At 54.1% G+C, this 18,696-nt stretch overlaps 8 protein-coding genes across 8 annotated transcripts; 4 read left to right on the forward strand and 4 right to left on the reverse strand.

The window, feature by feature from the left end:
• Positions 1–71: 71 nt before the first annotated feature.
• On the reverse strand, positions 72–2,640 carry J4E87_009785 (uncharacterized protein; the record flags this gene model as incomplete). Its single annotated transcript, XM_049381359.1, has 5 exons — positions 72–1,867; positions 1,921–1,929; positions 2,092–2,263; positions 2,399–2,566; positions 2,587–2,640. The coding sequence occupies 5 exons, from the start codon at positions 2,638–2,640 to the stop codon at positions 72–74; spliced, it is 2,199 nt and encodes a 732-aa protein (XP_049228853.1).
• Positions 2,641–3,390: 750 nt separating this feature from the next.
• On the forward strand, positions 3,391–4,314 carry J4E87_009786 (uncharacterized protein; the record flags this gene model as incomplete). The annotated part of the gene is made up of 1 exon (XM_049381360.1): positions 3,391–4,314. The coding sequence occupies one exon, from the start codon at positions 3,391–3,393 to the stop codon at positions 4,312–4,314; it is 924 nt and encodes a 307-aa protein (XP_049228854.1).
• Positions 4,315–7,443: 3,129 nt separating this feature from the next.
• Positions 7,444–8,600, reverse strand: J4E87_009787 (uncharacterized protein; the record flags this gene model as incomplete). Its single annotated transcript, XM_049381361.1, has 2 exons — positions 7,444–8,437; positions 8,596–8,600. The coding sequence occupies 2 exons, from the start codon at positions 8,598–8,600 to the stop codon at positions 7,444–7,446; spliced, it is 999 nt and encodes a 332-aa protein (XP_049228855.1).
• Positions 8,601–9,622: 1,022 nt separating this feature from the next.
• J4E87_009788 (uncharacterized protein) lies at positions 9,623–11,769 on the reverse strand (the record flags this gene model as incomplete). The annotated part of the gene is made up of 6 exons (XM_049381362.1): positions 9,623–10,199; positions 10,248–10,658; positions 10,706–11,153; positions 11,206–11,359; positions 11,421–11,627; positions 11,686–11,769. The coding sequence occupies 6 exons, from the start codon at positions 11,767–11,769 to the stop codon at positions 9,623–9,625; spliced, it is 1,881 nt and encodes a 626-aa protein (XP_049228856.1).
• A 292-nt stretch (positions 11,770–12,061) lies between these two features.
• J4E87_009789 (uncharacterized protein) lies at positions 12,062–12,805 on the forward strand (the record flags this gene model as incomplete). The annotated part of the gene is made up of 1 exon (XM_049381363.1): positions 12,062–12,805. One exon carries the CDS (start codon positions 12,062–12,064, stop codon positions 12,803–12,805), a length of 744 nt encoding a protein of 247 aa, XP_049228857.1.
• Positions 12,806–13,023: 218 nt separating this feature from the next.
• Positions 13,024–14,311, reverse strand: J4E87_009790 (uncharacterized protein; the record flags this gene model as incomplete). Its single annotated transcript, XM_049381364.1, has 4 exons — positions 13,024–13,205; positions 13,258–13,645; positions 13,702–13,933; positions 14,145–14,311. 4 exons carry the CDS (start codon positions 14,309–14,311, stop codon positions 13,024–13,026), a joined length of 969 nt encoding a protein of 322 aa, XP_049228858.1.
• A 389-nt stretch (positions 14,312–14,700) lies between these two features.
• J4E87_009791 (uncharacterized protein) lies at positions 14,701–15,325 on the forward strand (the record flags this gene model as incomplete). The annotated part of the gene is made up of 2 exons (XM_049381365.1): positions 14,701–15,009; positions 15,059–15,325. 2 exons carry the CDS (start codon positions 14,701–14,703, stop codon positions 15,323–15,325), a joined length of 576 nt encoding a protein of 191 aa, XP_049228859.1.
• An 882-nt stretch (positions 15,326–16,207) lies between these two features.
• J4E87_009792 (uncharacterized protein) lies at positions 16,208–18,405 on the forward strand (the record flags this gene model as incomplete). Its single annotated transcript, XM_049381366.1, has 3 exons — positions 16,208–17,212; positions 17,293–17,612; positions 18,234–18,405. 3 exons carry the CDS (start codon positions 16,208–16,210, stop codon positions 18,403–18,405), a joined length of 1,497 nt encoding a protein of 498 aa, XP_049228860.1.
• Between the last annotated feature and the right edge of the window lie 291 nt (positions 18,406–18,696).

An 18,696-nucleotide genomic window follows, 5' to 3' on the forward strand; every position in this document is an offset into this window, starting at 1 on the left:
TGAACTCCCCGATTATCACATCCATCATCATCTCTAGTTGGCGTATGAATCTTTCCATTGATCAATTTCACCTACTCCATCATACCATGCCACCTCCAATGCGCACCCATAGCAAAACTCGGCATAACAGCACCACACTCCTCACAGCGAAAAGAATCACCATCTGTCATATCTTCTTCATCCTCCTCCCAAACATCCTCTACATCCACAAGAGAACCAATCTTCTGTGATGAAGTAGGCAAATCCTCAGATCCTTGCCTATGAATAATCTCACCTGTCGGCCAAGCCTCGTCCATCATGTATTCTAGGCGTTGCTGGCGCGCTGATTGTAACCAGGGCGGTACGTCTGGTGATAGTGATTCTCTTGCTTGAGCTTGGTCTTCATTTATCACCTCTTCTTTGAGTATAGATGGCTCTTCGTCCGTGATGTACTCCTCTCGTTGCCGCCTTGCTTCTTGCAACCAGAGCGCTTCGTCTGGCGATGGAGATACTTCAGGTTGAGGCTTCTGTTCACTCACCCAGTCTTCTTCAGATATGAATGGCTCTTCGTCCATCATGTATTCCTGTCGTTGCTGTCTCGCGGCTTGCAACCAAGGCGGTTCGTCTGGTGATGGAGATGCTTCAACTTGAGGCTGCTGTTCACTCACCCAGTCCTCTTCAGGTATGAATGGTTCTTCATCCATCATGTACTCCCGTCGCTGCCGCCTTGCTTCTTGCAACCAGGGCGCTTCATCCGGCTCTGGCGATTCTTCAACCCTCACCCGCTCCTCACCCACCACCTCATCCCCAACCACCACCTCCTCGTCATCCACCCTCCACTGCCTAAGCACCTCATCCTGCCTCCTAAACATCTTCCCAATATCCCTCCCCACGCCACCCCTCTCCCTCGCCGCATCCGCCATATTCGTCGCCGCAACATTAACCAGACTCAAATTCCATCCCTTCCTCTCCGGATGCAGCTTGCGAAACAGCGGTAGCAACGTCTCGGACAGCAGTTTCTCGACCACGGCATCCACGTCGTTGTTGTCTTTTAGGCTGAAGACAAACGTTGGCATGGGTCCGGATTTGGATATGCGTGCAAAGGACCGATTGCGTGTGCCATCTGGGTTTTGAGGCGCCCGTGGTCGGGTTGATAATCGGAGTGTTTTCGGGTGAGCCAGCCAGCGCTTCATAGGCTTTGGAGGGGCGGAAGTGGGAGCCGTGGATAGGTCGTGTGCATCGTCATCTTCTTCTAGGAGATCGGTGTGCATTCGCTCGAGCAGTCTTTTCGCTAGCATGCGAAGCTCTTTGGTCACGGCTTCAAGTGTGTCTAGGCGCATGTAGCTGTCTTCTATACTGATCTGACGCGGTATTTCGCGTGCTTGGCCGATCTCTGTGTCGTCACAGCCGTTTAGTAGACCCCACACTTTGGTCCCGGTGCCATGTGGTACGCCCGGACCACCAAGTATACGCTCCAACGTCTCCGGACCGATTCCAGGATGCGTCCTTACATCGCGGACAAGAACAGCCTCTTTAGTCCCACCATACACCAGTCCAGCATCAAATTCTGCCGGCCGCTGCAGTAGGTGGGTACGGAGCTTTTGTGCTATCTTGAACCCTATGCCGGGAATCTTGCCGACTTCGTGATCATCGATGAAGGCAGTCACGTTGTCGATAGTCTCATCGTCTTCATCAGTCGTATACGGCGGGACTAATGTAGTCTGAGCATTAGGCTTATATGTGTTGCCAACAAGCTTTGCCAGAAGCTTATTGGTAGAGATGCCAACCGTGGCCGTGTAGCCCTTCTCTGCCTCGAGCCGAGTTCGCACGTAGTGTGCTAAGTGACTTCCCAGAGCCAATCGGAGGTGCAGCAGATCGGGCGTGGTGCCTACGCTGCATCAGTTCCAACGTTCGGCTATGTACAGCATCTATGGCGCATACGGTGGGCACCTGCATAATCGAATCACAGACTGTTGGTGGCAGTTCCATAGGCACGGTTGCTGGTCTCAGTAGCCGCAAGGATTCAGCAAGGGCTGTCAGCCTTGCCGTTCGCGGTCCATTCCAAGAAGATGTTTTTGCTACGCCACACCGTATGCGCCGTGTACAGCTTACCTAAGTGTTCAGAGGCCGTTTTGGGGTATAGATGACCCCTCAGCCGCGTCGCGTCGTAAGGAAACCCCACAGTGGGATCGTTCCTGTCGAGACAAAAGAAGGCGTTGCTGAGGTCATTAGAGTTGAGAATGCTGACATTGTAGTCGATCATGTCGGTGACATCTAAAAACACCTAGCCCGCCTTAGCATGACTCGCATGAACGATACGGTGAGGGAACAGAAAACGTTGGGACTAAAATGAGATTGCAAAGGTGGCGGTGCTGAGACACGAGGGTCGAGAGTGGAAAGGCGACCAGGAAAGACAAACCTCATCAAAGCCTAGTCGTTCACAACGGGAGTTCCAGGAAAACGATCGCAAGAAAGCATAGAGTTCTTTGGAAGCATTCCGGAAGCGGGTAAGATCTTCGCCCAGGACGATGACTACATCTGGGCAGACCTTCTTCGCTTCGTGGATCAGCTGCAGCTTGTGCAAGCCCTGGGAGAGTCAGACTGGACCGATGACACGGGCACGGCGGTAGTCAAGGGATCGTACGCGTCGGCGGGCCTCATAGTTGCATGTGACGACTATCTGTTTTTGCTGCACGGCCAGTGGCAAGCGTCGTAATGCTGGGTTTTCATGTTCAAATACGCTGGCGTAGAAGCAGTCCTGTGGGGAGGGGCACGGTAGACGTTATCTTCTGCGCACTCAAATACGTAGACTCGGCCGCACGCGGTAAGAAGTACGTACGTAGTCCTGTGGATACGAGGGAAGGTTAGTAGGTGAGGCCGAATAGGGCGACCAAGGCGTGAAGGCTGTGCCTGGTGCTTACGAACAAAGTGGACGATGACGGAGCCGGTCTGGCGTTTCAGTTTCTTCATGGAGCAACGAGAAGCGCCGGTGTTGTGCAGCAGTTTCAGCGGCGTGCGTGTCGTGTGGAGGTGCAGGTGGTGGTGCAGCGGGTGATGAAGCGCGCGTGAAGGCGCGACGTGTGTGGCCAGGTGCGAAACGCCGCCCGTCAACGCCAAGCGCCGGGCGCGGGTAGCCCAATTATGTTTGCCACGCTGCATCTATCTTTGGACAAGCCTAGTGGCTGCTGGGTATTTTGGGAGCAGCCCCAGCCAGGCGCTTCGTGTTAAGACCGTCCTGGTGGATCCGCAGCCGACATGGCAGTGTTTAATAGCGATGTGCCCCTCTAGCACTCGCCTGTCCCCAAGTATTCGCAATATCATCTGCACACTTCCGGCACCAGCCTCATACCCGTGGACACCCCCCACATGATGCTGTCCACCCTCCAGCCCTCCCACCCAGCATCATCTGCCATGTCCGGTATGACCTCAATGACTTCCTCCATGGCCGCCTCGCTGCCTATAATACCCCCGCGCCAGGCCCCGCCCCGGCCCAAACTCTCCATCAACACTGAGCAGCCGCGCATCCTGGGCAAAGGTGCCAGTCTCCGTCTTGAAACCCTCAGTGCCGTCTCGCCCACCGTCCGCAACACCTTCTCCAACGCCTATGAGCGCCCGGCGACTGCCCCAACACTACAACGCCCCTCAAGACCCCAGCTCTCCATCGAGAGCGACGTGCCCGCCACCAGCGGCTCTACCAGCGCATCGACGCCAAGTTCAGCGTCTACCCTCTCCTCCACCCTCACATCGGCCTCCAACGACTCGGCCACCCTCTCAATACCCTACAAGCAACCCCACAACCTCGCCTCGATCCTCTCCAACAGCCCCGCGCGCTCGATAATACCACGCAAGATGGGCTCCAGCCGGCCCATGTTCCCCGCCGAGAAGCGCGTCTCCTTCCGCACACCACTGGAAGAGGAGATCACCACCACCAGATACACCCTCGCACATTCCGACATTGAGTCTTCCGTCTCAACACTCTCCTCTCTCGCATCCACCGCCTCCACCACCGACTCTGACGCCTCGACATCACAGCCGTCACTAAGTCTCAAGGCTCTGAAGAACCCCTCCGAAACCAGCATATCGCCCCTCCAGCTCTCCCTCATCAGCACATCCTCGTCCGCAGAGAGCTCACCAAGACCAAAGTCGCCCCGCACAGGCGAGAAGCGCGACTCGTCCTCCTCAGACGACGACAGCGACTCAGCTCCCGAAACTCCCGTCGCCGGACGACGGAAGCGGACGCGAGACTGGCGCTGGACACTCGGACCCTTGCCTTCAGACAACAAATCGTCAGTATCGTCGGCGAGCGATGCGACGATCAGCGAGGACAGCAGTTGATGAGTTGACGGCGCGCATGATTACGAACTGTACAGAGTGGGACGAAGACAACGGATGCGGCGTTACATTCCCATGGCATTTCTCGGTGTTTTATTTGTCACTTTCCATGATACCACATTTGCATATCCCGTTTGTCCTGGACGAGACAATCGCTAGCATCGCATTACATTGCATTTTACTATTACTTTAACTACCATCATCAAATCTACATGCTACTCTGCTCTACCAACAAGAGCGGACCGACACTACCACTTTTTACTTGCACATCACTATATTAAACACTGCACATCACACTCTTTTCGTCTTAACTTGACATGACCCTCCCAACCAAGCGCAAGTCTTACCCAAATCCCCCTCGCGATCATCACTCCTCGGCCATGTGACAGGATCGGCTGCCGATCGAACATCGAACGGCGGTGCGTGCGGGACAGCCCACAGCCACCGACCGCACATGACAAGGGCCCCAACATCGCAAGTCTACGCGACACTCACAACCAGTTGCCAGGGTCTCGGACAGCAAAGCAATCACAACGAGCAAAACGTCCATGATACCGAAATAACATCATTACGTGCGTGAACAGCCCACACGCCCATTCCCAACTTATGCACTTCGTTTTTGCCTCCGCCTCAAGGAGTATCTGCAACGGTCCTGACTTGCATACACACATCCGTCTGTGTGCATGTGCAGCTAACCATGACATCACCGCCTCATCTACCGGGACAACCCCAGCCGCGCTCTCAATTTACAATTGCCGTAGCCTACACCCAAAGTGGGCCACGCAATTTAGCCATGGCTACTTCCGTAATCCGTAACAGGATGTCTGATCCGGATTCTCCTCTCGATGTCTGCTCGGAATCGGGCTGGCACTGGGATAATGTGGCTGGCGGGAGGAGAGAGAACCGCCGAAGATTCAGGATACGAAGTTGTGCCGGCTTGGCTTGGTAGTATTTGGGTGGGTATGGAATGGTAAGGTGGAGGGGCAGGCTGCACGTGATACTCTGGGGACGGCCCCCGTTGTAACAGAAGCAAGTGCAAGGGTATTTTCAAACATCGTCGTGTGTTCTTTTCGTTTCAGTTTCATGTTCTGAACACCCCCACCCCACTCTATCCAGCATCTATGTGGTGTGTTTGCGACACAGCATGGGGGGTCAGTGGGGACTGAACATCTCAAAATAAGCCACAGTGGGACGCGGTTTCTTTGCGAGAGTCAGCGTCGCGGATTGTGACAGCTGTCAGATGCGTCGGAGGATATTCGTGAGTTTCGGGCATATGTTCAGACGGTTCGTGTAACACGATGTTTTCTAGAAATCGAGAACAGAAGTAAACCCGACGCGGCTTCAATCTCCACAATCGATACATCGATACAAAACATACGTGTGCTGTTCGTATCGCGTTCGTGTCTCTACAACTCTAGCGCAATCCAGCCTCAAGTGCTCCCATGTACCTAGTCTTTTCGGTCCTCGTCTCAGAGCCTGCAAGACATGCAAGCCCGGTAGAATGAGTTTTTCTTTTCTCATCTCGTACCTGCAGTACACTACCGAGTTCAGCACCCGGCCAGCGATGGTGGCGCTCAAGCCTCCCCTTGCCGACTGCGCGAACGAACGCACAGCTGCAGCGAAGAACCCAGCCGCATACACGTCGTCATCGTACCTTCACAAGCGCAAGCACGGCAAATTGCTCATCTCAACCAGTCCCGCTCCGATCTCATCGATGCAGTCAGCAACGTACATTTTTCATCGCGTACTCCCGCAGCTTTGCGAGGATTCTGCAGGGATGAACATTAGTGCCGTGTTCTGGAACGCGAACCGCGTGGTCTGCGTGATGCAGATACGGGATTTGCTTTTGCGGCTAGATATAGAGTGGGAACCGCTAGTGAACCGTTTTTTTACTCCTGACTTTTATCTCAAGGGTACGACCTTATCTCATGGGTACGATGGGATCGGATGCTGTTGTGTGGTGCTGTGGAAATTACGGGTATCGATCTCGGAAATGTCTTCTTTTACTTCTTTCAGACGGGTAGGTGGGTATCGCGATGCATGTTCTTGCGATCGATTGTACATCCACCTATTAGCACCTGTGTTCGTGAGTTTCTAATAATTCCAACAACCCTCAGCAAAAACTACCTAGGTATTCGCAAGTCCTTATCCTCCCCGACCAATCATACCCACACAGTGACCAACCCCTCCAGAGTCCAGTCCAAATTACTATCCTATCGATTCCGATAGTCCCACTACTCCCACCACCAAGCGAAATAACGATCTTCAGGTACAAACTCTACCACCCAACTACCCACCCGTGCCATCCCTCAACCACGCGGTCCACGCCGCGACAGAAGTCTAGAACCGGCGCTGGTCCGTGTAATATTATAATAGCGTGTGCGTACTAAGAGCGCAGGGAGCGGAGTCGGAGTGAGGAGCGGAGCGGAAAGCACGGAAGTGCGGGACTACGGAGATGAGGTACACGTAGTGGTATGGTGCTAGGGTAGGGTGGTATGGTGGCATGGTGGTATAGTGCTGGGGTAGGGGTTGTTGGGTAGTTGGGTAGCGAGGATTTGAGAGGAGGAAAGATGGTGGTAAATGGCGGTATGTGAGTAAGGGGTGAGGAAGCAGGGCTTAGGGGCGAAGATGGAGGGAAGTATTTGTACGCGTATGCGTATGTGTGTGTGTAGGGATGTAATGGTATCGTAGGTTGATAGGTCACAGCTGGAGAAGGATTGACGTTCGTTGGATAAGACAATGTTGGAATACGGTTGCCATTATCCACGTTCTAACAGGAAAGTGTAGTAAAAGAGTATCTCTCAAACTATGTTGGTGATATGGTGATACTACATCCCCGAGTCCAAATGAATCCCAAAGTAGAGTGATGACCTAGTCTATCATCCTCCACGACTGCCAACACCAACTCCAGACGCCTAATTCACCTATCCTCAACGCCATAACAAGCCCAACGCCTACAACGCCATTGAATCCACGTAAGGCATGACACTCGCTATAGTGATCCCACTGTTCTCCAACCGTTAACGCCGTACTCCCACTCATTCCCACCCTTTAACACCATACACCCCCATATCCAACTCCATCACAACCCCAATCCCATCCCCTCTCCCCTCCCCCCTCTTCCCATCCCCATCACACACCCTCCCCACCGGGCGTAAAATCCAATTTCCCACTCGCCATAGCCCAAACCAACCCGCCCATAATCCCACTCAATATAACCACAATAAAGCACACAAACCAGACCATACTCTTCCTCTTCCTCCAACCCCTCCTCACCTTATCAAAACACCCCTTGCTCTTCTCCCTCTTCTCTTTACGTTGATCTTCTATTTTCTTGGCTGCTGCCTCGGCGGTAAGGCGGGTAAGACGGTCCTTGCGGAGTTCAGCTTTTTCGTCGTCGGAGATGAGGGAGCGGGGGCGGCCCAGGGGGTGTTTGTGCGTGAAGCGTTTGGTGTAGAGGCCGGATGAGTGAGAGTGGGAGGGGGTGGGGAAGGGGGAGGTGGGTGTAGGGGGATAGCCGTCGGAGGAGAGGGACTCGGGTACCATTTTTGTCTCTGAGATGGCGTGGTCGCGCCAGGCGGCGTGCCGGCTATCCAGTGTGCCGTCTTGGGACCATTCGATGACATCGTCGATGGCCCTTGTGAGAGCATCGCCTTCAAGACTGTACGTCAGCGCCTCCCAGAGCTGGAGATCAATCTTGCGGATGTCGACGCCGGCGTTGGAAAGCGTATCCGCAATCTTCTTCCAGGAGTTTTTGGCAGAAGGATCGACGCCAGACAGACTCGCTGGGTTGCGGACATAGAGCCAAGATTGTGCCAAGTCGACGAAGCTGTCGAGGGAGATGGCGGTTTGCTTTACGCCGAGGCCGACGGTGTGGTTGTAGAGGACGAGGTTGTTGTCTTTGCTGATGGGGAGGCCTTGGGGGTACCAGTTGTTTTGGGCCTGGCGTGCGAAAGGGAGAGTGCGGAGGGAGCAGAGGATGGCCATGAGGGCGCGATCGCGGTCGGTGTAAGTGTGGTGGTGTGGTCCGGCTGAGATGGAGTGGAGGTCGTAGAGGGTGGACTCGGGCGCGTGCTTGAAGTCGTCTTCGATGATGGCTTGGATGCGGTCGACCATGTTGCGGGTGCTGAGTACTGTGTTTGCGTTAGCAAGTGATTCGAGAAGTGTGGCTAAGGGATCCGGTCCGCATCTCTTCTCTGTTCAACCATCACTACAGCAGAGTGACTCACAGTAAGGCAAAGCATCGCAGACACGACACAGCTTCAACCCCATAAACTCAACCACAACATTCTTCACCGGCTTCTCATTCACCGCAGGCACAACAAGCACCCCATCCCCAACTCCTCCATAGATAGTATGCTTCGTCCTCGGAGAAGACGCTCCAGAAGTGCTTTGTCTGGGCGACCGTACAGTATGCACACTCGACGAGGAAGAATTCCACCCTTCATTGCCGTCAGGCCCAAGACGATAGCCGTTGGGTGTTGTGTGTGCTTGCTGAGGGACGCTGGGTCTGGAAAACGACTTTGACGTGGGAGGCGAGGGAGGTGCCGATGACAATGTAGAAGATGAGGACGCGAACGATCGGTCCTGGCTGGTGTAGCTATCCGCATTGGGGGTACTGTATGCATGGCATGGTTGAAGTGCCGGATGCTCTTCATGATTGACAGTGGCGGACAGGGAGCGTCTCCATGCGGCTTTTGAGCTCGACTTATCAGCGGGGACGATAGTGTCCTGATGCAGGGTCAATGAATGCTCCGGTATGATAAGTGAATTTGCGTACCTTGCTACCATGCCGCGATGGGACGCCGTCGTCGCATCGCGATGTTGTAGCCATTGCGATGCACGGCGGTCAATGAAGCGATGAATGAAAAGAAAAGAGACACTCAGTCCATCGAAATGAACTGCAAATGTAGATGAAAAGAGATCAAGCAGTTGGAAGATCAAAATGTAAGAGGTTCGAGGAGGGAAGATGTATCAAGTCGGCTTCTGGCCAATGCGTACTGGCATTACACGTCGACGAGCACCAGACCGAGTCGCTATCAGACCCCTCACGATACACACAATCATGTTCTCATCAGCACTCGACATCACTCATGTGTATGGTGCGTGTTGTGGATCGCGACCCTGGATCGCTCAACAACCACTGGATGTGCGACCCCTCATGTTGATCCACCCCAATACAGCTGAGCTACCAGAATTGGTGAATTGAAATGTTTCGCAATGTTGTTTGTTGATTCGTAGTTGGTATTCGAACGCGCGGGCGGCCACGACGACGGTCGCTTCGAGAACTGCAATGGTGCCATATCCAGCCTCAATTATCGTCATTCAGTGCTTTGGCATCTTCTACCGCCGCTCTAGCAATCTTCTTCAGCAGAGATTTGAAGTCCGCCTCCCGGAACTTTTCCCAACGATCCAAGCCCTCGCTCGCATCGATCGATAACGTCTCGTACCCCTGTTTGATGACCGCGCTGACTTCTTGCGGGCTAAGATGCTTGGACCGCGCTTTTCCATTGCTCTCCAGCAGGGACTGGTAATGCGAAGAAACGTTGATGAGCGTCTGCATGGAGTCTGATTGGCCTGATAACCCGAATGTGTCCCGGAACTTGATCAGTGTGTCGCCGCTTTCCACGAGCTTGTAGAACAAGTCGTCGTACGATGCAGGGTCGGGCAGGAAGTTCTCTCCGCTAGACAGTGCAAAGGCCAGTAGATTGACAAGTATGTTGATCATTCCGTGGGACTTGTAGTTGGACTTGATGTCGCTTTCGTAGGTGGTGAGGAAGCGGACGAATGAGAGCAGGGTCCGCCACAACTCCGACCAATGGTATGTGATGCGCGTCTTAGTTCGACTGAGGTGCGAAAGAAGACGTAATAGAACGCCGAGGCAGAGGCTGGGAAAGAATTAGCTAAGCGTGTGCCATATTGGGACGAAGACTCACATGTAGAAGTCAACGTCTAACCGCCTCCGCAGGTTATGGCTGATGGCGTCAGACATCATGTCTAGAATGACAGCTGCAGGGACACGATCGCCCCTCACTGCCGGCAGGTAGGGCTGTCTCTGACGGCACAAGCGCACCGAAAGCTTGGACTCGTCACTGCATAGGCGTTTGGCGAGCTCTCGATCTTCGACAAGTATTTGCAGCACGAAGAGGCTGAGGTATGTGTATAGTGCGGCCCGGGTAGACCGATGCGCGTGTTGGAACATGTAGGACGTCAAGGAAAGGTATGCGCTTAGTGGCGATGGTTCGCTCTTGTCCGCTGGGGCTGACTTGACTAGGTTGAAGCAGAAGACTTTGTTGGCGTTGGCGAAGTCGTACGTGGAGAGAAGTACGCCAATCTCAGGCCCTGGTCTAGCCATACGTTAGCATGAGCTGTGACTGCGACCATGAGTGCTTACAATGCAGCGAAGAGCGACTTTGCTTCATCCGGAGCCGGCACAGGTGTGGTTGGCCGGGAACTGGGAGCAAGAGCACCCAGACCAATATAACTCAACGTCGAGCCCAGCGACCAGCCTTCGGGCATGTCGTCCTGTACAGCTACATAGGCGTCCCGCAGCTTTGTACATGTATTTCCAAAACAAGCGACCATATCCTGTATGATAGCATCGTTGACAAAGTCGTCTAGCCGCAGTCTATACGGGTTCTGAAACTCGAATTTGTTGTAGTTGGTGAGGAGGCCGAGGAGATAGAGCGCGGGGAGAACTTGGGCGCTGTCGTCGCAGTCCTGGATGTACTTCATGAGCGAGGGAAAAAGGTCGCGATGAGTAAAGTAGCTCGGAAGCGCAGTCTGAAAGCCCGCAGCCGTTATCGAAAGAGCCGCTCTCACAGCCCTCAGGCGCAAAGGAACTGCTCTTGGTCAGCCCATCCCTCTACAGCATCACATCCACCCTATACATACTATCCCTTCCCCCCCGTATCGCCGTATCCAGCGCCGCAACAAAGTCCGTCATAACCGCATCCGCATCATTCAGCCCCGTAAGAACAGCTATGATATCGGCGCTAGGATTCGTGTACTTCTTCGTAAGCGCGGCATCGAGGAAGACTGTCAAGGTCTAAGCGGTAAGCGCATGGAGAAGGAGAAGGTGTGTGTGCGTGGGTGGGTGGCATGGGTACCTCGAGGGCGATTTCGTCGGCGGGCGCACTGGCTTGCTTGACGCGGTGGATGGCCTGGCTGAAGAGTGCCTGCGAATGCGCTTGCTGGTGCAGCATCTCGTCCGGCGTTACCGAACTGAGTATGCGCTGGAGGCCGGTGGGGTCGGGGCGGTGGAGGAAGAATTCTTGCCAGAAGCCCGCGGATAGCTCGACTTCTTCGTCGTCTTCCTGGGGCTGGTTAGCACATAACACATGGCTGGCGTGAAGTGGGTGGAGAGGATCGCACTTTGAAGAGGGTTTCGTAGAGGGAGATTATCTTGGGTTGGAAGATTTCTGGTCGCGTGTCCTGCGTCAGCGGTGACGGCTCCATGGTGCGTGGGAGGGACTTTGGGGAATTTATCGTGGGTGATGCAGGGCTTCAGATGGTGGCAGTCGCAGGCGCGTCGCGCAGCATGGGGAACTAGCGGGCCGGTGGGCGATCAGACGCCGACAGCCCCACCATTCACACGTGTGAAGGTGAGTAAGTCGTGTGAAGGGGGGTTACTAGACAATATCTACTCGAAGTATCCTTATTATTGTGAACCGTCAGTCCATCCTAAAGGAAGGCGCGACCAAACTCCCGGTACCCCGCGTCCATCCAACCCTCCAACCCTCCAACCACGATGCCACAACCCCTCCTAGTCGGCATCTCAGGCCCCTCCTCCTCGGGCAAAACAACCCTCTCCCGTCTCCTCCGCGACATCTTCCCCCCCTCCAAACTCTCCATCCTACATCTCGACGACTTCTACCTCACCGACGCCGAGATCCCCGTCAAGAACTCTGTCCAGGACTGGGATTGCATAGAGTCGCTCAACCTACCCGCGCTCAAACAAGCACTGCAGCACATCAAAGAACATGGTAACAGTCCAGAATGGCTGGTCAGCCAGGAAGACCAGAACAGTGTGGGCGACCATGGTGTACCGGAGGCTGAGATCAAGAGGTTGAGAGATGAGGTTGAGGGGTGGTTGAGGAGTAAGCCCGAGTGGGAAGAGCGACGGATATGTATTGTTGATGGGTTTTTGCTGTTTTCGCAGGATATGAGGGATATTCGTGAGATCTTTGATGTTAGACTCTTTTTACGGACGAGCTATGAGACTGCGAAGCGGAGGAGGGAGGCGAGGAGTGGTTATGTGACGCTTGAGGGTTTCTGGCAAGATCCGCCGGGTTATGTAGATGATATTGTGTGGCCGAATTATGTCAAGGATCACAAGTTCTTGTTTAAGAATGGGGATGTGGATGGAGAGTTGGATAAGAAGGTTTGCGAGAGCGTTGGCATATATGGCATGCCGAGAGAAGCGGAGGGCGATATGACAAGGTGTTTACATTGGGCTGCTGGGTTACTGGGGGACGTCATCAAGAAGACATGAGCACTTTTCTGAGTTTGTATTATTATACTTGTATGCATGTCACTTTGAAGCTTTTCGAATCAAGGACTACATACCCCAATCCTGTACCTAATTGTTACTACTCAAGAACGCCTATGCGCCGTTAGACAATGCCCTAACCCACCAGCCATGCAGAAGTGATGATACACAAATGTCGAAGCGAAACGGCCGACTGATCAAATCTTGAAGTCACCGCCTTCCTAAGTGCTGGACTTGACCTTGTCGATGTAGGCCTGACCCGGGCTCTCGTAGGTAGGCACAAAGAATGTGTTGATCTGCGCTTCCTTGGAGAGCCACGTCGTCATTTGACTGAGCTCCTCGCGCAAGCGCGTGACGGCTTGGTGGTCCATATTGGTTTGCGCGATGAGTTCGGGCATTGTGACTGTGAAAGCCTTGTTAGCAATTTTCACATCTAATAACTCATATATGCATACCCAGAAGACGCAGAAGATGCTCGCCGCCATAGATGTCAGCAAGCGGCTTTGCCGCAAGATCATCCGTCGGCGAATTGACGCGCGTCCAGATGTCGTAGAACTGCTCGCGCTCAAACCGGTACAGAAGAAGGCGCCCGACGCTCTTATTGAAGTACTCCTTCAGTCCAGCTATGACTTCCTCGAGGATGTCCTGCTCGATGCTGGTGCGGTTGCTATTGTCTTTGACATGCTTCATGTACTCATCCAGTATGACGCCTGCAGGGTAAGCTGAAGGCAGCTGAACCAGCTGCAGGTTCTTAGTGATGTTCTCCCAGTCGTCGACTAGGAGACTCTTTAGCCTGTCTGGCATGTAAATCCTGACAGCCAGCTTGTTTTGGAATGCTTCTTCCTAAGGGGGGTTAGCGAGCGCGTTAGAAAGCATAGGGCGAAACGCTGGGATATTACCTTCTCCAAGTCATTGTCCCGCACCCTCTTCTGACCGCGTGGTGCAGCAGTGACGGAGGTTTGGCGCTCTTCGCTACCGCGCGCCGAACCTTGAGCCTTCTTTTTCGCAGGTGCGGGTTGAGCTCTTGCGGCACGCTGGGCTGCCAGCATCTCGTGCCTGAGGTTATTGGCCAACTCTCGGTTCTCGGGAGACAGCTTGCGAAGCCGGTCCTCAGGAACCCAGTCGTCCCAGCTGCGATACGTTAGCTAGCGATCTCAAAAGCAAGCCGCGAGTTTTTGAGTTTTTAGGGGGCGGTCTGAGATGATGTGCCGCTGCAAATGTGTAGTAAAGGTGTAGTACGTGGGCATGAGTGAAGTGTATGCAGAGGCAAACGTGACTTCCGCAGTGGGAGACGGAGTGACAAGCAGGCGGGCGCAGACTCGAACGGATAGAAGATACGTACGTGTTCTTCCAGCCCTTGTAGTGGACTCTGTATTCGAAGCCATTCTTCTTGTCTTCTTCTACAGGTCTGACTTCGAGCACCTTGGCCTCGTATAGCAACTCATGGTGGAAACAAAAGACCTTTTCATCTTTCTTGAAGGAAGGCTCCGGCGCAGCTGCGGGCGCCATGATTGCGATGGAGTGTGATGAAACTGATGTCGATGGGTTTGGTAGTCAGGAAGGAAGCGGTAAGGGTGCGAAAGATTGCACGTCCACGTAGCGCGTCTTCGTGCCAGCCCTGGAGTGATACAACAAGAGAGATACTTTGCGCCGCGAAAGTGAAGTGAGGGTTGCCTGAATACCGGAAACAGTCGACAAGCCCGGTGAAAGACGGTTCAGTCGACGTTTGCTTGGAGTCGTCCAGGCACGTCTCACGGGAGTTTTCTGGGCACGGGCCACAACGCGTCGTCGCGCGTTCCGATGGCCCTCCTTCATTGGCGCATCCACCACCAACACTGCCGTATCAAACATAGACGTGGGCACTGTCCGGCCTGGAATCGACATCTACTACTCTAATCATGCCGTCGCAAGAGGCCAAGATCCTCGGTGACTTCCTCCTCGCACCTGCTCCCTTGCGCGACTTCACCACCCTACGCGACTTCACCGACATCTTCCCCCGCGCCCACCGCTCCAACCCCGCCGTGCAGGAGATCTATCGCGAGCTTCAGCACATACGCGACAGGGAAATCGAGCTGATTCGCCAGGACATTATCGATGAGGTCAAACGGTCCAAGCAGCTGAGGCGGGAGTACGCTCGGGAAAGACGCCACGTAGACGATGCCACTGTCGCGGGATTGGACCCGATTGCGCTTCAAATGGAGCAGGAGGTACTGCATCAAGGAAAGTGACTCCCTAGATTGCGCTGACAACCACCAGCTCTCCGGCCAGAGTCGCAAGAAACCGCACACGCTACAGACGGTCCACTCCGACATCGAAGAAGCATGCCAAACCCTCGAGGCCCAGATCGCAGAGATAGAGCAAGAGAACAGACGGGCTTTGGCTGAGGTCAAAGACGTTGTTGGCGCCCTCAGTGAGCTGCGACATGGCCGCTTCGCACCGTCGTCCAGCGGAGAAAACATTGGAGAAGAAGTCATGGCCACGCTCAAACGACTTGAAGCTGTGTGCGATAAACCGGCTGGATGAGAATTGCGAATATCCGAGCATCGTCGTGACGAATGCACTGTACAAACATGAGGACCATGCTAGCGGTCGAAAGGTTCAGTCTTCGACTTGGATCACACACTGCCTGAGCTGGTAAAATTGCGCATTACCGCCCAAGGCTATCGACCGCAAAACGAGGTTACGCTTGCGCAGTTTTTATGCCGGTCAGGGAAGTAGTATGTCTACAGAGACGCCACTCTTCAATCGTTGACAGGAACAACACCAGCACTAGGACAAGGGATCCAGATCATCCCCGTAGATTTGGATCAAAGGATATCCTGCGACGTATCGCAGCACGTCGCAGTGCTTCCTGTCCACACCCGAATCATTACCAAGGCTATGTATCTAGGATAAAGTGAGCGCACAACGTAGCTGCCACTCCCATCCGCCGGACTTGCGCACGACGACTCTGATACATGGTTTGATCCGATCCTCATCGCGGCAAATATCATTCCATAACATCTTGCCAATACCCGATGCGATGCTTGCTGTGCTCATTCTCCGGTGCATCAACCACGCGTCTGTATCCCCGTTAGCCAGGACCATCACGAGCACAAGACAGCGTGACAAACCCAGTACGAACTCGAGAAAACATACCCTGTCAACTTCCATCATCCCGCCGTCCAGGTTAGCGACCCCGCGTATACTGCCTGCACGCACCCCGTGATTGGCTGCACGCACCACCGCAATTAATCTATCCATATGAACTTTGTCAATCCCGCAAGTATCACCACCTAGTCCGCCGTTACAGAGATCTGTCAATAGCAAAACTTCTACACGTGTTCAGATCAGGATGATTGTCTTATACCGCGTCGCAATGCAATTCCATTTCGTTGTCTTGTCGTCCATGCCATAATCGCAAAGATGCTCCTCCCATCCTTCCTGACACTATTACTATCCCTCACCACCTACTCTCCCCTCGCCTCCGCCTCCGCCTCCTCCTCCCTCAGAATAACCTCCTCCAACCACTCCTTCGGCGGCGTAAACTACCCGCAACTCCAATTCTTCACCCCCTCCCACCGCGACGCCACAATCCGCGAAATCATCAAAAGCGGCGCCCGCGTAATCCGGCTCTTCATCCGCCCAGATGCCCAACACCCAGATCCAGAAGGCGAACTAGGCGGCTTCGATAAGTCGCTGCTCGACCAATTCGATGACACGCTAGCAGCCATCCACCATTTGTCAAAAGGCCAGATGAAAGTCATCATCGCACCGCACGACGCACATGCGCTTCGGGGTACAAATGACGTAGCCTGCGACGCCTACTGCCAGAAACTCGATGGTGCGTTCCTCGATTTCTACAGCAACGAGGAATATCGCGACATGTACAAAACACGCCTCAGCGTCTTCTTCACCCACTACCCCTCCAAGAACTTTGACGGCCGTCCCTGGAGCACCTTGTCCGAAGTCATCCTCGGCGTCGACCTTCAAAACCAGCCTTTCTCTGGCATCTCACCCATCCCCTCGGGCGAATCCTGGCTCTGCGACATCGCCTCTTATTTGAAATACAGCATCAACCTCGACGCATCCAACATCGCCGTCATCAGCGGCGGCGTCTCAGGTGCACAGTCCATTTCCGGGAGTGAGAATTTTCCGGATAGCGTGTTTGACTGCGGGGCTATTGATGTGATTGGTATCCATGGGTATTTCGATAAGAGGACTGATAGGACGGCGGGGACGGCGTGGGCGGATTTGTTTCTACCGGGGAATACGTTGATGGGGCGGGCGGAGGGGAGGAAGAAGGGGGAGGGGAAGTTGTTGTTGGTGGAGGAGTGGGGGTATGTGCATAGTGAGGTGTTTGGGTTGTTTTATAAGAGGGAGGCGGTTTGGGATGGGGGGAATGTGTTGAATTATAGGGGGATTCCTTGGGTAAGCTCCCCTCTCCCTACTTCCTCCTTCCCTCGCTTTATCAAGGAGCTGAAGACGTGGTTTACTAACGACAAGACTAGTTATACTCCCACCTAACCCCCCTCTCCGAATCCAAATCCTCCCGCATAAACCCCCTCCACCCCACCTACACAACCTGGCCCGCCCTCGCCTCCATCCTGCGCCACGCTTTCACAACACGCAGCCCCTTCTCCTGGTCCAAATACCTCCCCGCCCCCTACCACATCCTCGCCCCCTCCGCGGACGAAAACACAGAAGCCTACCTGAGGTCCATGCTCACCGGCTCCCCCGCCACCAAAGAATGGAAACTGAACCCAGCAGGTCTGTCTAACGTCACGAGTATACCGCTGAACCCGTATATCATCGAACAAAGCGACTGCACGTTTGGTTGTGTGGGTCATCTTTGCGACGCAGCAGACGATTGTACACCAAATCTTCTCTGTAAAAACAGCATATGCCAAAACAATCCAGACTCGCAGCCAGGGAAAGTGGGAGACAGATGCAACAGCAAGGCTGTCTGTCAGAGCCATTTACGGTGCGTGGAGGGGGAGTGTGCGGCTTGTGTTGCACGGATGACCATCCAACCGGAAGATAAGAAGAAGGAGAGGAAAAGGACGATACCGGGAGACAGCGGGACGCAGCAAGAAGAGGAGGAGGAGGAATATAGGAGGAGGTATGCGGTCAAACCGAATGATCCAAAAGGGATGTGTTATACGGATTCCCTGCCTCACCTCTTCGCCATCGCCTCCCTCTCCCTCTCTAGCACCTCCAGCACCTCCTCCCCTTCCCCACCACCAAGCCCACCGATCTGTCTCCCCCCCTCCCACCACCCCTCCCCCTGCACACAACCCACCCACTGCTCCGCCTCCCACTACTGTTCCTGGGGCTTATGCACACCCTGCCTTCCCACAGACTCTTGTCTCGGTTCGCCCTGCCGCAGTAACAACTCCTGTAAAACGGGTTTCTGTAACGATTACGGGCGCTGCGATTATGCGTCGCAGAGGAAGAAGAAGGCGACGGGGCCGGGGGGCGCAAGGGGAAAGGTGGGTAGAGTTGCGGGGGTGCCGAGGGGGTTTGAGAGGGGGCCTGCGAGGGTGAGGGATGAGGCGTTGAGGGTAGTGATACCAGAGGAAGAAGAGGAAGGACCGGCTGCTACTGCTACGGCTGCGGCGTGAAAGTCATCATCACATTAACTATGTATAGCGTGGTATAAGAGCGTGTACTTGCAAGGCAACGGCAAAAGACAGTCCCATCTGAATATAGATATATCCTCAATCTCGAACAGAAAATAAATTCCTCAGCGCTTAAATATTTACAAGAAGATTATTTTCATACTAGTTAGTGTGTTGGGGTATCGTATCGAATGGCCTCCCTCCCTCCCTTCCTCCCTTTCCCAAAACTCCTTTTTGTTGATTGGTAATCTGTAGCACATGTACAATCATGGCGATCACGGCGTCATGACCTCG

This window comes from Alternaria ethzedia (genome assembly GCF_023757985.1).
Source record: "Alternaria ethzedia strain BMP 0044 chromosome Unknown scaffold_39, whole genome shotgun sequence".
NCBI classification, from domain to species: domain Eukaryota; kingdom Fungi; phylum Ascomycota; class Dothideomycetes; order Pleosporales; family Pleosporaceae; genus Alternaria; species Alternaria ethzedia.